The sequence below is a fragment of the Eleutherodactylus coqui genome, chromosome 8 (genome assembly GCF_035609145.1).
Source record: "Eleutherodactylus coqui strain aEleCoq1 chromosome 8, aEleCoq1.hap1, whole genome shotgun sequence".
Lineage (NCBI taxonomy): Eukaryota > Metazoa > Chordata > Amphibia > Anura > Eleutherodactylidae > Eleutherodactylus > Eleutherodactylus coqui.
Genome location: NC_089844.1, coordinates 109555686 through 109570406, shown reverse-complemented (window position 1 = coordinate 109570406; position 14721 = coordinate 109555686). Strand labels below are relative to the sequence as shown.

General features: G+C 42.3%; 1 protein-coding gene across 7 annotated transcripts in view; it reads left to right on the top strand.

Moving 5' to 3' along the window:
- Positions 1 to 14721, top strand: part of MRTFB (myocardin related transcription factor B) — a 263949-nt gene that overhangs the window by 238477 nt on the left and 10751 nt on the right. For all 7 annotated transcript variants that reach the window (XM_066576199.1, XM_066576201.1, XM_066576205.1 and 4 more), the window contains 2 exons: positions 1412 to 1552; positions 5614 to 5674. In XM_066576199.1, coding sequence (XP_066432296.1) covers positions 1412 to 1552; positions 5614 to 5674 — 202 coding nt within the window. The remainder of the gene's footprint in view (positions 1 to 1411; positions 1553 to 5613; positions 5675 to 14721) is intronic.

Sequence of the window (14721 nt, the reverse complement as noted above, 5' to 3'; positions counted from 1 at the left end):
AAGTGTCACTGTAGGTTTGCTCACCCACCCAGGTGTGGAGAGGAAGAAGTAACATGCTATGGTATGGCAGCCACACTCATATACCAGAGGAGATGTGTGCATGGATTCTGTTCTCTAAAATGGCACAGAAAACTTTTTGGGTGTCAGACAGAGATGAATTTCCCAGGAGACCAGGGCTACACTTAAAGCCTTTTTACAGCAACGATTATTGCTTAACTGGCCGATTGATTTATGCAAAAATGTCGGCAATTTGTTCAAATTACTCGCACCTAATCATCTCTATTTTCCCTCATTAGCGCAAATAAATTCACTAGCAGCAGTTGGCTCTACTGGGCGTGTGTTTATGAATGGGTTATCTGGCCCAGGAGAATTCCATTGTATTCTCTCAACATGAGTAAACAGTGTACTCATTGTGTATCCAAAGCTAATACAATGAGTACATTGTTAAGAATTTCTTTTGAACTGCCAGTGATGGTTTTTATGCTGGCTAAAAACCTGCAGTTAACGACGGGTAAACAAATAGTGCACAACTGCCTGTGTTTACGTGTAACAATTATTGCCCACTTTTGTCCGTTTGAACAAATGTTGAGCAATAATTGTTGGGTGTAAAAAGCCTTAAAAGAAGTCATTTGCAATGACAGTTCAGACAGATAGACATGGTACTTAATGAGTTAAACTGCCTTGAGTATGGAACTTTGAGCTTAAAGGGGTTGTCCAGTTGTAAACTATTGATGACCTATCCTCAGGATAGACAATCAATAGTAGATCTGTAATGGTCACCAGCCCAGGACCCCCACTGATCAGCTGTTGGTTGGGTTGATGTGCTTATGTACTGAGTTGATTTTTGCAGGAAGCAGACAACTCCGTTCCTGGCCTGACTTGGTATTACAGGCAAACTTCCCATTGACTTCAATGGTAGCTTTACTTATAACACAAAACCTGGCTACTGCACTGGGAATGGAGCTGTCTGCTTTTCTGCAGAAATCCTCTTAGTGCATGAGCACACCAGCCCAACCAATGCTCAGAGGGGGTCCCTGGTTACAGTCGCCTGCTGATGTACCATTAATGACCCATCCTGTAGATGGGACATCTATTCTTTACAACTGGACTATCCCTTTAATGCTGTGCAGGATTTTCAATGGCAGCCCTGTCTGGTATAACACACATTTCCCAATGCACCCTTTATCCACAACATTACAGCCAAGAATTATTCTGCCATTCCTTGTAGGGAAATCGTATTTGGAGCAGGACGACTCTTGGGCTGAACACACTTCTGAGTAGACGCCGTGTATTAAAACCTTTATTCCCATTTTATGTGTGGACTAGTTTTCATTCTCTCGGCTTGCAGGGCGCAGAATTCCAGCGTATGTTGTCTGGTAATTTATTACAGTTGTGTTTGTTCTCTCCGCAGCCCAACGCCACATCCCCGTCCCAGCAATACATTGTTCAGCATTCTGTGTTCAACAGCTCAGCTGCTAAAAATAAAGACCCTCCTCGCTATGAAGAGGCCATCAAGCAGGCTCGAAATATTCAGCCTCAGTCTCACACCGAGGTGGGTCCTTCACACTACAGACATTTCACTGCCTCCTCCAAATATGCTTCGTGAATGTTAATGGCTTGCCGTCACCAGAAACCAATAAATCCAGTTCTGTGCAGACACTTTAATGATTTTTTGTTTTAGGGGATGCATCTATTTCCAATAGACGTGCTTATTCAACGGCTCTTGTTCTACATTAACGACTCGGCCAGGCACGCGCAAATCTGGGACGAATTTTATTTATGTTGCTGGGTAATTTTATAAAGTTTTACATTTGTGTCACCATTTGGCCATGTGGGGGCACTGTTCATATAACACTCTGTGTTTGAGCCAGAAGTCTAATATTAAGGAACGGTTCTGTGATCAGTTCTATCTATTCTATGAGAATCGCTGCACGTACAAACAGCAAATGAGCAATTTCCTAGCATAATATTATTACTGGAACTGCTGTCTTTACAAGCAGGAGCCGCTCCAATATTAAGCCTGCAGAGCTGTAGAGAAATACAATTTGTCAGCAGAATGCAAGTCTGTACTCTCTGGATTGAGCTTTCATAGGAGCTGTCACACATTTATAGCATTGTACTAATGGATACTGACCCAGTATCTTTGGTCACATCATTCACAGAATACAAGCTACCATACACGCTGGCCACGCAATTTTATTCCTCTTTTATTATCACTATTACTGCCCCTCTTGTACTGGATCTTCCTGAGATCTGGGTAACAAGTAGAACTATATTTCGCTGACACTAGACATTACAGCGGTAATAAGTGGCCATACAGATCTTTCTCCTGTGATATCAAATGATCACTGGCAGTTAGAGAAACCCGATCTATGGTTATCCCCCTGAAATCTTACCATAAACAGCAGCGTCTCTGGTCACTGCATTCACAGAATACAGACTTCGAACATATGGTCTATACTCAAGTATATAGGGTTTAATCTCCGTCCTGTTACATTTAAGGAGTTTTCCCACTAAAGATGTTCAGTATCTATCCACAGGATAGGTGTTGAATGCCGGATCGCTGGACGTCCTCCAACGACTGAGATCCCAACTGTGCCCCTTGCAGAACACACCAAAATCTGCATCAAAATCTGCACCCTATTGTGTAGATTTTGACTCTGATTCATATTAAATTTCACCCTTTAATTCGAAGGGATGGAGGCCACTGCAGATCTGTGTTAAAGTCCGCACCAATTAAACTAATTTCTGCTGCGGAAAACTTGCACCTAATCCACTACATTTGAATGGCCCCCCAAGGGCATGTTCACAATTAGAACTGATTTGCTGGAGATTTCATTGCGCATTTTGGTGCAAATCTGCAGCAGATTTCACTCCTTCAATTTGAAATCTATTGAAAGGGTGAAATCTGCAACAAAATCCAAACAAATCTGCAACATGTGAACATGTCCACATACAGCTGGTTTGCTGGGGATTTTCCACAGCTGCAAAAGTCTGCAGCAAATCTACACCAAATCTGTGCCACTTGATGTGAAATTTGTTGCAGATTCGCAGCAGATTTCTTCGCTTCAATTTAAATTCAGTTGGGATGAAATCCACACCAAAATCCCTGACCAGATCTGCACCCGATGGTTGTTTCACCTGTGGAAAGTCTGCAGCAATTCAGATATGTGTGAACACAGCCTAGTAGTTACAGTGCAAACCTGGACCAGAGTGACTTACAATGCCCCAGATTTATCACAGTACCTCTGGATGGATGATACATTTGGCACATTTTAGACACATTCGTATAACTCTATACCACCTTTTATTAGTTTCATAAACCAAGTGAGACGCTAAAATGGTCTAAAACACATGATAAATGCGGTGCAAGACATGGAGGACAGTTCAATTTACACCAGGAAACTGGGGATATTCAATACTAAATCTGCCCCACAGTATTCAGCTCACCCATTTTTATTTAGCAGTAACACAACACTTCTTCGCACCTTTCAGTATAGATCTGCAATGATCATAATTGGCAAAGTTTCAATACCAAGTCATAGGGCAATTTAAAATGTACCTAACTAAGCCTACGAACCCCTCCAAAACTGCCAGAAATGCCCCTTTCTAGCCCATATATGTGAGACTGTCCCTTTGAAAATCAGGACTGTTGGCAAGTATGGATGAGCGGCCTCCTCATGCGTGGTCTGCCATGGTAAGATACTAATTGGCTGTTATAAGTGCACACATAAGGGATCCGGGGTCATAAAATGTGTTTGTTTTCCTGTAAGCCTTATGAGTTCAGTCTTTACAACATCTTCTTGAAAGATCTAATGTGTTCAGATGCGCTTTGATGTTGATGTATTGACGTCTGTACCGGTGTCCGTGAATCACAGCTCAGGTATTAGAAACATCTGTCGGACAGAAGTGGAAACCATCACTGCAGAATGAAAAAAAAGGAAATTAATAAAACTTTCCTGAAAGCCGCTTGTTTTCACAGATTGTAGAGAGACAGCACCCAGCCCCTATTAGCATTTAAACATATGTTGCACTGTCTGGTTTAGGCGTACATGTACAATAGAGGAGACTTTCTATCAGCACTGGATGCTATGATTAGAAACCAAACTACATCTTTCCAAGATGCTGTAAAAACCACATAATAGCAGAACTGGGACTTGCGTCCTGTTTCCTTCTGACTCACATCTTCCATGGTCACATTAAAAGAAAGTTATAAAATTCACAATCCACCTCTGTATAGAATACAGAAATCCCAATTGCTAAAAGTTCATGTTTGTGAGTAAATAGAAACAATTTTTTTATCTAGCTTTTTACTAACATTGTGTTCAAGAATAATGTGCTGCTGCTACAAGATGAAGCTGCCTTAAAGGGCTATTCCAGGACTTTTTTTTTTATTTCTTCTATTCATGACTGACAGGTCATCAATAGTTGATTGGTGTGAGTCTGCCACTCGAGATTCCCGCTAATCAGCTGATTCCTGGCACTGATGTCAATGCAGACAGAGCTGAAAGCTGATAGTGCTGTCACTATTGCAGTGGCCCAGTTTGGTACTGCAAGCACATCTATTGAATGCAGTGATAGCTGTACCTGCAGTACCCACCCAGGCTGTTGCACTGTGATCAGCGCTTTCTGCTTCCTGCAGTGACAGCGCCCCCCGAGAATCGGCTGATCAGCTGGGATCTGAGGGGCGGGACACTGCCAATCATTTGTTGATGACCTGTCGGTCATCAATAGAAGACATTTTTAGAAAGTCCCCAACTACCTCTTTAAGTAAAATTGGGCATGTAAGGCATACTCTAATGTAGAGGGACACAGGTTAGTATCCATCATTTAAAACCATATTGCGTGTAGATCCAACATTTTGTTCTGATTAATTCCTTAATATATCCTTATAATAGTCAGAGATCCAAATCTTGTGCATAGATAGAAGTTAAAGGGGTTGTGCCAAAAGTGAAAGTTATTTCCTGTCCACGGGATAGGGAAGAACTATCAGATCTGTGGGGTCTGACCACTGGAAGCCCCATGATCTGAAGAATGGGTGGCAGTTGAGCATGCATACTTCTGCTCCATTCATGTCTATGGGTCTGCTGGCGATAGCGGAGTACAAGCGTTCAGCTACTGTATCTTCAGCAGTCCCATGGAGATAAATGAAATAGCAACGTGTCTCACTCAGCCACGGCTTCATTCATATAGGGACACGGGGACCACTGTTCTGGAACACCCACCAATCAGATAGTTAGCCTTTATCTACAGGATTTTCAGTCCTGCCACATCCCCTTTAAATAATACAATTCTGTTAGCAGTACATGAACAGTCCAGCCTTGGCCTGAAAGCCAATAATCATCCCTTTTTGCCACTCCGATAAATCACCCTTTTACCCATGACAACAGCAAGTGATATGTGAGCAGACAGCCTATCACACACCTTATATACCCCCAAGCCAGCCCTCAACACATCACTTCCTTCATGGGCTAATGCTGTCGACGTCGAAAGTAGGGGGTGGCGATAATAATGTGACCCAACTGTGTATAATTTTAGTATATGTGGGGACTGTATGTATAACAATGAAAATGCACCATGTGTTTCATTTATTTTATTTCTATTGATCTGTAGGTCCCAAATGCACACAGCCAGCAGATGGATGACCTGTTTGATATACTCATCAAAAGTGGGGGTAAGAAATATATGAAGTATCTTTATTGACAAATAGTCGAGTAAAATGTCTAACTTTATACAAGTTTTAAGGGCGATCAACTTATATGAAACGTTAAACTTTATAAATGCATTGCATTCCGTGTCTGTCTTATAGTGAGCTTCACAGTGAGAATAAAGTTTACTGAAAGTGATAAAAAGTGGGTACAAGATATCAAAAGCTATATAGATAGAAAGACATTCAAAATATCAAGAAAGATATCAAAAGAGATACAGAAAAGATCAAAGGCCACAAACAGGATATACAAATAATATATTCACAAGATACAGAAAAGCAAAAGAACATTAAAATTAGCATCTATGATATATGTGTTAAATCAGGGCAAGTCTCATTGATTTTCATTAACCCCAAGTAGAATTCACACTTTCCTTGCCTGAAGTGACTTATAAACCATGGATGACGCCAGAGGCGTAACTTGAAGCTCCCGGGCCCCGATGCAAAACTTGTAACAGGGCCCCCAACTATAATGCTTTACTCATAGTACTGGGCTCCCTATATGGAGAGGAGAGGCCTAATGGGCCCCCTAAGGCTCCTGGGCCCGGGTGCAACATCCTCTATAGTTACGCCCCTGGATGACGCTACATGATATTTCTATTAAATTATCCAATAAGGGATTTTACAACCATTCTGTCAGCTGTTGCACAGGTCCAAAATATCTCATTCTCCAAGAAAGTCAGCAATGTTCAACTAAGTGAAACTAATTAACTCTTCAGCTAAATGAATGCTAAAAACCAATTGACTCTGCTATACACGATCTTGTACTGACCATCAATTACTGCCAGACGCTGCTTTAACAATTCTCTAGACTTCAGAGCTGAAATCTCCTATCATTCCTTCATTATTCAAATTCTTGGAAGAGTCTTGATCTCCTTCTTGGCATGCCTTAGAAAGGTATATAATGAACGGGCTAAAAGGGATTGTTTTGGTGTGGGACAATTTTTCAACTATAGATGCAAATGTGTTAGAATAATAAAAGCAGCGGTACTCGCCCGTCCTTGGCCCCCGAAGATCCAGTGCTACAGCTAATGTGGTGCTCCTGGAACTTGTTTAGGAATGGCTACCAACTGACCGCTGCAGCCGGTCTGAGGTCACAGTGGTCACATGCCGTTCTCCTGGCTTTATCTCCCAAATGCTGGGAGTCATCATGCCAGGAGAATGGCACGTGACCCCTGCGGTCTCTGTTTGGCTGCAGCAGTCAGATGGTAGCCATTCTTAAACAAAGACCTGGAGGGCTGCGGGGCCACAGTGTTGGATCACTGGGGAAGAGGATGGGTGAGTACCGCTGCTTTTATTATTTTTACACATTTGCATCTATAGTTTAAATAATAGTTCCACACCCGGACAACCCCCTTAAAGGCTACGATCCTTTGGGGAGCCATTTTATATTTTCTTCATATAAATGCATTGAACTTTGAGGTGATGAGAATTTAAAATGGGTTTAATTACAAGCTGTGCACTGTTCATCTTCTGCAGCTTCTACATATCACTGTGTATAGAAACTGCAGTCTAATGGCTCTTTTTGCACTGAATGATTATCTTTCAGATTTGCTGGATTGCAAGAAAATGAACGATAATCATTCAGTGTAAATGCCTGCACGATCTGAATGACAAAATGAATTCGGTCGCCATTCAGATTGTGCAGGCATCAAAATCAAATGACTGCCTGCTTACTGTGAATGGAGGCAGACTGGGCCGGAATGATCCCTGGCCCGCTCCCCCTACATTCACTAAGTCATAATTGGTCCTGTGTAAAATCACTGGAACAGTTATCACTAGTAGGGCTGTCAGGCTCTTAGGCACCTAACAGTTGTTCTGTGTAAAGGGACCCTAAGTCCCAATAGGCTGGACTGACAGGTTAAGGCCCATTTACACTCAATGATTATCGCTCAAAATTTGCTCAAATGACCGAATTTGATTGATAATCGTTACATGTAAACGTGGGCAACGGGCATTTTTCATTTAAACGATGATTTTAAGGTGAACTTAAAATCCATTGTTCAGCTACTGGAGATAAAGCAAACACTTTTATCTCTCAGTAGACCTCAGGCTATTATCTTCGCAGGGAGTCGGCATTAATATTGTATTCTGCTGACACCCACAACGAGAACAATGCAGCTGTGCACACAGCTGGACGTGTGATTAATCACAGGCTGGGCTCTGAAAACAGCTTCTGGAGTTCCATTTACATGCAAATGAAGATGATAAAGTGTTAATGGCCATTAACACTTTATGCAAAGAGATCACTAAAACTTTCAGTATTTCAATCATTTGAAAGATTATCTTTGCGTGTAAATGGGCCTTTAGTTTCCCTCTGCTCTTTCCATTTCTGCACATTCTTATCCGCTAATGTACAACTACAATAAAGTTTATGTTTGTTGTGGTTCTAAATTAGATAAGAATTTACAAGGGAGAAGAGAGAAGGGCTGAAAATCAAACTATCAATCTGGCCTCGCTGACAGAATTCCTATTGAGGCTAAAGGTGCTTTTTGACGGGACGATTATTGTTCAAAAACTCGTTCAAACGTGCGATGATGATCGCTAATCGGTTGGTCCTAAACGTGAGCTAATGACTGAACGGCGCATGATAATTGCTCCCTTTTTGTTCATCATTCATGTTATACAGGCACATAAAGCATCGTTGGCTCGTTCACTTATCGTTCAGTTTAAGCAGCGCTCGCTCCGTCCCTCTCGGTCACTTATACAGCGAATGTGAAAGACTGAACGAGTCTCATTTGAAGGAGCCAACGATGTATCTGCTGTCTAAACGGGCTGCACGAGAGTGAATGAGCCTGCGGTGACGTCACTCGCTCGTGCAAACGAGATTTGGCTCGTCTAGAAGGACTCTTAGTGTCTGTATATTCAGATATATGTAGAAGCTGCAGAAGACAAATGGTGCAAAATCTGTAATTAAACCCTATTGCGAAAATAACCAAAATACATGCATTTAAGTGGAAAAAGTCCACACTCCCCCGCTCCCCAAAGTGTCCTTAGCATGTAAAGGGTCCATAAGATCACTTGATACATAACTAATGTGACAGTTATTGGTTAGCCTTGCCAAATATGATTTTCCATTGGGCAAAAAATTGTGGCACGGCAGTTTTCCATGTGAATCCCAGGTCCCACCACTGGGCTGTGGGCTGAGATCCTATGAATGTGGCTTTGGTTTCCTTGCGCTGTGAGCTGCAAGTATTATGGTCCTTGAATCGCATTTTATGGACTGAAAATCTCTATTCACTTAGTTTTTATCCCAAGATATCACACTGCTGGATCTTCCCAGCATAACATTAGGATTCTCCTGCTGAGACCTTTCACACCATCTCCGAGATTTGACAGAAAGGCTCCTACCAGTTACTTGTGAACTCTTAGAGTCTTGTGGCATTGTCTTTAAGACACTTTTCTGTGGTCCCGGAGTTATTTGCTTCCTTTGCACTAAAGTGACTGTATGTCAGCAGTCTGCAGCCTGACTTTAGCCTCCTGACAGTCATTCTCAATGAGCAACTCTGCTGATAGGAGAATGACAGACTTGTGTTACAGGCAGATTGGCCGCTGACTTGAAGACCGGAGCCAACCTTAAATAAGGAACAGCTGAAAGAAAATTAAACCATGAATTGAGGAGGCAAAGCAGCCGTCTTTTGTATGCAGAACTCATTGCAGCAGTCTGTTAACCCTTGTGCGGGGGCCTTACCAGGCTTTGCTGGATGCATACATTTTTTGTACAATTATCAGTTTCTGTCTAAACTTCTATGGCGTAGGAGAATAGAGTATCCCAACCTAGGCCCATTTACCAGCCTGTTCTTGAATTTAGTAGCATTTAATGATTTAAATGACTTAAGAATATCTACTGGTGTAGAACCAAAGGAATTATCAAGCCATTATCCTTTTTTTCTTACCTACCACTTCTTTGTTTTGGACCCACTCCTGCAAAATACTGACCAACATACTGAAAAAGTAGAGCAGTTGTCCTTAGAGACTCATCGGAGAATGGCTGCGGCACCCTGATGGGTATCCGTAGGCAGCTCCTCTACTAGTTTTCAGTGTATTTGTATGGAATAGACTTTCTTAAAGGGCTTAGCATCCATAAAGCCATGGCCTAATTGAGACATATTAAGATCCCAACAGGAAGGACATACAATAGTGCGACCACTGATGCGTTTCCAGTTGTCACAGCAGCTCTTGCAGCCATTCACACAACCGTATGCATAAAACGCTGCGTGGGTCACATAGTGTTTTAGCGGTCTGTGTGAGGGCTGATTAGCCGGCTACCGCCGCATATAGCAGCGAGTGTGGTGAACATGACCACGTATCTCACGCACGCAGTCATGCGCAGTGTTGTATACCTTGCCCATAGAAAAGGTACTCTGCCATCTTTTTTTCTCACATATGCAGGGTTTACACGCTAAAGGTCTGGCATCCTGTATGCGACTTTCTTGTGTAGGAGTTAACGCTAAGCAACCACACCCCTCATCATAAAGAGGGTTGTGAGTGGTTGTCTCATCAGTGTCCTCACATATGTCTGTTTTCGGCTCTTCCATCTATCAGTCTGGCGTCTGCATGTTTGAGGGATATCTGGTTTATACGCCAGCCCTCTTGTATCAGTGAGTATGTGGCCGCTTTCTGTGATTTTCGTTTTTTTTCTGTTTGATGCCAAATTCTATATGCAACCACTCCTACCCTCTCTTTTCCCTCTTACCTATCAATTGATTTTTAATGTGTTTTCATTTAGTCTTGTGCTTGAGAAAGAAGCATTTGGAGCTCCGAAACGCGTTTCACCCTTTTCTTTTTTTTGACAAAATAAATATTTGTCTTCTTTTGACTCTTACCATGGAGTTTTCATTACTCTCGACCACTTTGTAATGATCATCCAAGAGGTCTACTTCCTGTAGACCTCCCTATTGCTTCTATTCATTGGTGTCTTTCGGTGTATTTCCGGTCTCCCTGAACGCAGAAGTTCTTTTCTTCTAACCTATAAGTTATTTAATTGATTAGTGATAGAATAGTTACTTTTTACACAAAGCAACTGTCCCACTTGAATACTCTTGACAGTGGGAGCGTGGTGACATAATGAAGCATGTAATACCATGTTGCCAACAGTTTTTTGTTTTTTTTGGCATGCAAGTGTATTTACCTGTTGATAATCAAGGTCAGCACTCAACTGTACATCTAGAGTAGAGCGAATGGATGGAACCAAAATGAAAATTTTAACCCAAAGTGGTTACTATTGATATTGAGTTCGGTGCAACAGTCACTACGTCTCCAGACCAGATTAATAACCGGTCATTTATGTAGCGGCCGTACCAGGCAAGAACTGCCTATCCGCTGGATAGGTGATAAAAGTCTGATTGGTGGGGGTCTCACTGATGAGACCCCACCAATCCTGATAATGGGGGAGCAATGTCTCCCTCATCCTAACTGCGGGCTTGCTGCACCCCCCACAGTGAGGGGGAGATAGAATGGAGTAGTGGTCATGGCACTGCTCCTTTAATTTTCTGTGTGACTGCCAGAGATAGCCAAGTGCTTTCAGTTGACTATTTCTGTGAGACTCAAATGTGGAGCATGAAATGAAGGGAGCAGGTGGCACATGCGCAACCACCACTCCATTTAATTTGACATCATTGTAGGCGGGTGCTACGAGCCCATAGTGGCAGAACAGGGGGACATGAGACCCCTGTTAACTGAATTAGTGGGGGTCTCAGCATGGACACCCCCTACCGATCACAGTGTTCCCTCTGTAAGACCTTTTCAGCAGAACTTGAGAGGGTTCGTCATATGATACCTGCAGCCATGTTAAGTAAGAAGCAGTCATATTTCTAAGGGCCAGAACATACTACTTGTGGCGCTTTTCTGGGCCCCTGCATGGCAGCAGCCCCCAAACATTGTGTACAAACGAAGGAAATTCAAGACCATTATTACCCTTCCCAGGAGTGGTTGACCAACAAGGATCACACCAAGAGCTAGTCGTATAATTGTCCATGTGATCACAAAGGTAACTTCTAAGCAACTAAAGTCCTTTTTCACATTAGCTAATGTTAATGGGTCCACAATGAGGAGGACACTGAACAACAACAGTGTGCGTGACAGGATTGCAAGGACAAAGCCGCTACTCTGCAAAAAGAATATTGCTGCCCTTCTGCAGTTAGCTAAAGATCATTTGGACAAGCCAGAAGGCTATTAGAACAATGTTTTGTGGACGGGTGAGACAAAAGCTTTTTGGCTTAAATTATAAACATTAGGTTTGGAGAAAGAAAAACCCAATACCATCTGTGAAACACTGTAGTATCATGGTTTGGGCCCGTTTGTCTGCATCTGGGCCAGGTCATCTTTCCATCCTTGATGGAACAGTATAATCTGAATTACGCCAGCAAGTTCAAAATTAAAATATCAGGACATCTGTCCGTGATCTGAATCTCAAGAGAACATTCGGCACGCAGAAAGACAATGACCCAAAGCACACAAGTCATTCTGCAAAAGAATGGTCAAAGAAGAAGAAAGTTAAAGTTTTGGAATGGCCAAGTCAAAGTCCTGACCTTAACCCTACAGAAATGTAGTGGAGGGACCTGAAATGAGCAGTTCGTGGGAGGAAACCCATCAACATAACAGAGTTGAAGCTGTTTTGTATGCAGGAATGGGTCAGAATTCCTCCAAGCTGATGTGCAGGACTCGCCAACAATTACCGGAAACAGTTGGATGCAATTACTGCTGCACAAGGGGGTCACTCCAGATACTGAATGCAAAAGTACACCGACTTCAGCCACACAGAGATGTGATAGTAATATAATATAAATAAATGACCAAATCTAATATTTTTCACCCATTTGTTTGATTTTGTTCTCTTTATCTACTTTTAGGACTTATGTGAAAATCTGATGTAGGTTTAGGTCAAATATAAGCAGAAATATGGAAAATTCTGAAGGGTTCATAAACTTTCATGCACCACTGTAGGTCTTGATGCTTTTGCACACGTTGGGCAGTGTCATCATTGCTTTTTTCTGGATGATAACGATGGGTAAAGCATTGCCTTTTAGTCATTTTCGTTCCACAGTTCATAAATGTATGAAGTTGACTCAAAATGTAAGGTGAAATCTGGGATTAAGTTGTGTTCTTGTGTGGAGGTGAGCCGTGTGACTGTTACAATGCGGCCTTACCGCTAATGCTGTCTGGCTTTGCTCTCTGCAGATCCTCATTGGTAGCTCTTTATAGACTTCACTATAAATTTGTCATTTTTGACGCACTATTCGAAGATGCATTTAGCACCATTGTCCTCCAAAGTTTTGTCTCTCTCTTTGAAGGGAGGTGAGATTTATCGCCGGCTCTTTCAGCACTTAATGGGTGCGTGTGGCTCATGACATAATTTCCTCCTTCTATTTAGCACCTAAGGGAGACAGAGCAAAACCTGCAGCTTGAGAATCCATTACAATACTCGGCGGAGAGCGCGGAGGCTGATTATTTTCATGGCAAGCGGTCAATTTTGAGCTCTGTTTCATCTTGCTGTCAGAGAATCCTGATGTTAATGAGAGTGCTGAGATTTAAACATTTGATAGCTAGCAGCCCGTTTGGATTTCAACCACATCCTCAGCATGGTACGAGGCTCCCTTTTCAGAGCAAATGTATGGAAAAAAGATATTTGTAAAAAAAATAAAAGGGAAATAAAAAGCGCCAAATGGCCTCTAGCGCAGGTATTTACATGGAACACACCTTTTACCCTAATTAGTTACCCCATACCCTTTATCTTAAAACCTCCCTTAATGTGTCCTCTTCATCAGGACTATCGCAGTGTAAGCAGGCGTTCCTGTTACATTTTGCACTTTTTGCTTCCTCATGTCAAAAGCCACCACTTTTTCACTCCGGACGAAACGTAAAATGGAAGCGGGGGTTATGGGTTGGGGCCACATGGGACATAGCAGCAGAGAAAGGCTTGTTGGAACATGTATGAAATGGTCACCTATTTAATGTAGTCGGCACAGTGTAGTAGTATTACGTTCTCAACGCCGCGGTGGACTGAGCTGCTCATTTCTAATAACGAACGATCGCTTTTGCTTTGGTCCAGTAATTCCACAATGCATCTGTAAAGGCCACCTAAGAAGTATCCTGACATAAGAGATATTGGGGTCAGTAAGATGTATATGTAAGGTCATGGTATGTGCATGGTAGTGCAAACATCTACAGGCAGCCTTAACCCTTTGCAATCCAATTTTGGATTCAGGGTTTCCTAGGGGCTTTCTCTTTCTGCCATTATACAATGGCGCTATCTGCTGGCTAGAGCCAGTACTGCGGTATGGGACATGCTGGAGAGGCCCCGACAACAGAGCGGCCAGCATTATACAGTAAGAATACCCTGCCGGACGGCTTCAGACATCAGAGCTGTATAGCCGTCAAAATGTCGTCAGACAGTGGATTGGAAAGGGTTAAATGCTGGATGACCAATCTGGTGCATCTATAAGCCCTTTCTGACAGCCATAAAGCTATATACATCCCACGCAGTTAGATCATATATAGATGTCCACAGCATATGCTGTGTATGCAGCGGGTTCAGGAGCCCAGCCTGCTCCATACACAGCTGGCATTGACTGTCATTGACAGCCAACACCCACAATTGGAGATGACTCAGTTTGCAGCTGTTGTAGGTGGGTGTCTGCTATCAAAGACCGTCAATACCCAATCGATCGTATGGGTTTTTTCCAGTTGTCATGGCAGTGTTGGGCCTTCTGAAAGCCCCAGGGTTGCCACAGCTGCTTGCCTATTAAGACGTGCCTGTCCTTAATAGGAAACACGCTAGAATACACTATTGCATTAAAATGTATAAGCGATCAAATGATCACAAGTTCAAATCCCCCTGTAGGGACTAAAAAAGATTGTGAAAATAAGTCTGAGACATTTTAATTATTTCTAAAAATAAAAGTTTAACCACCTCCTCCATTTTCCCAATTGTCACATCAAAGAAATAAAAAGAATTTAAAAAATTAATTGGTATCATTACATCCATAAAAGTCCAGTTTATTGAAATATCACAT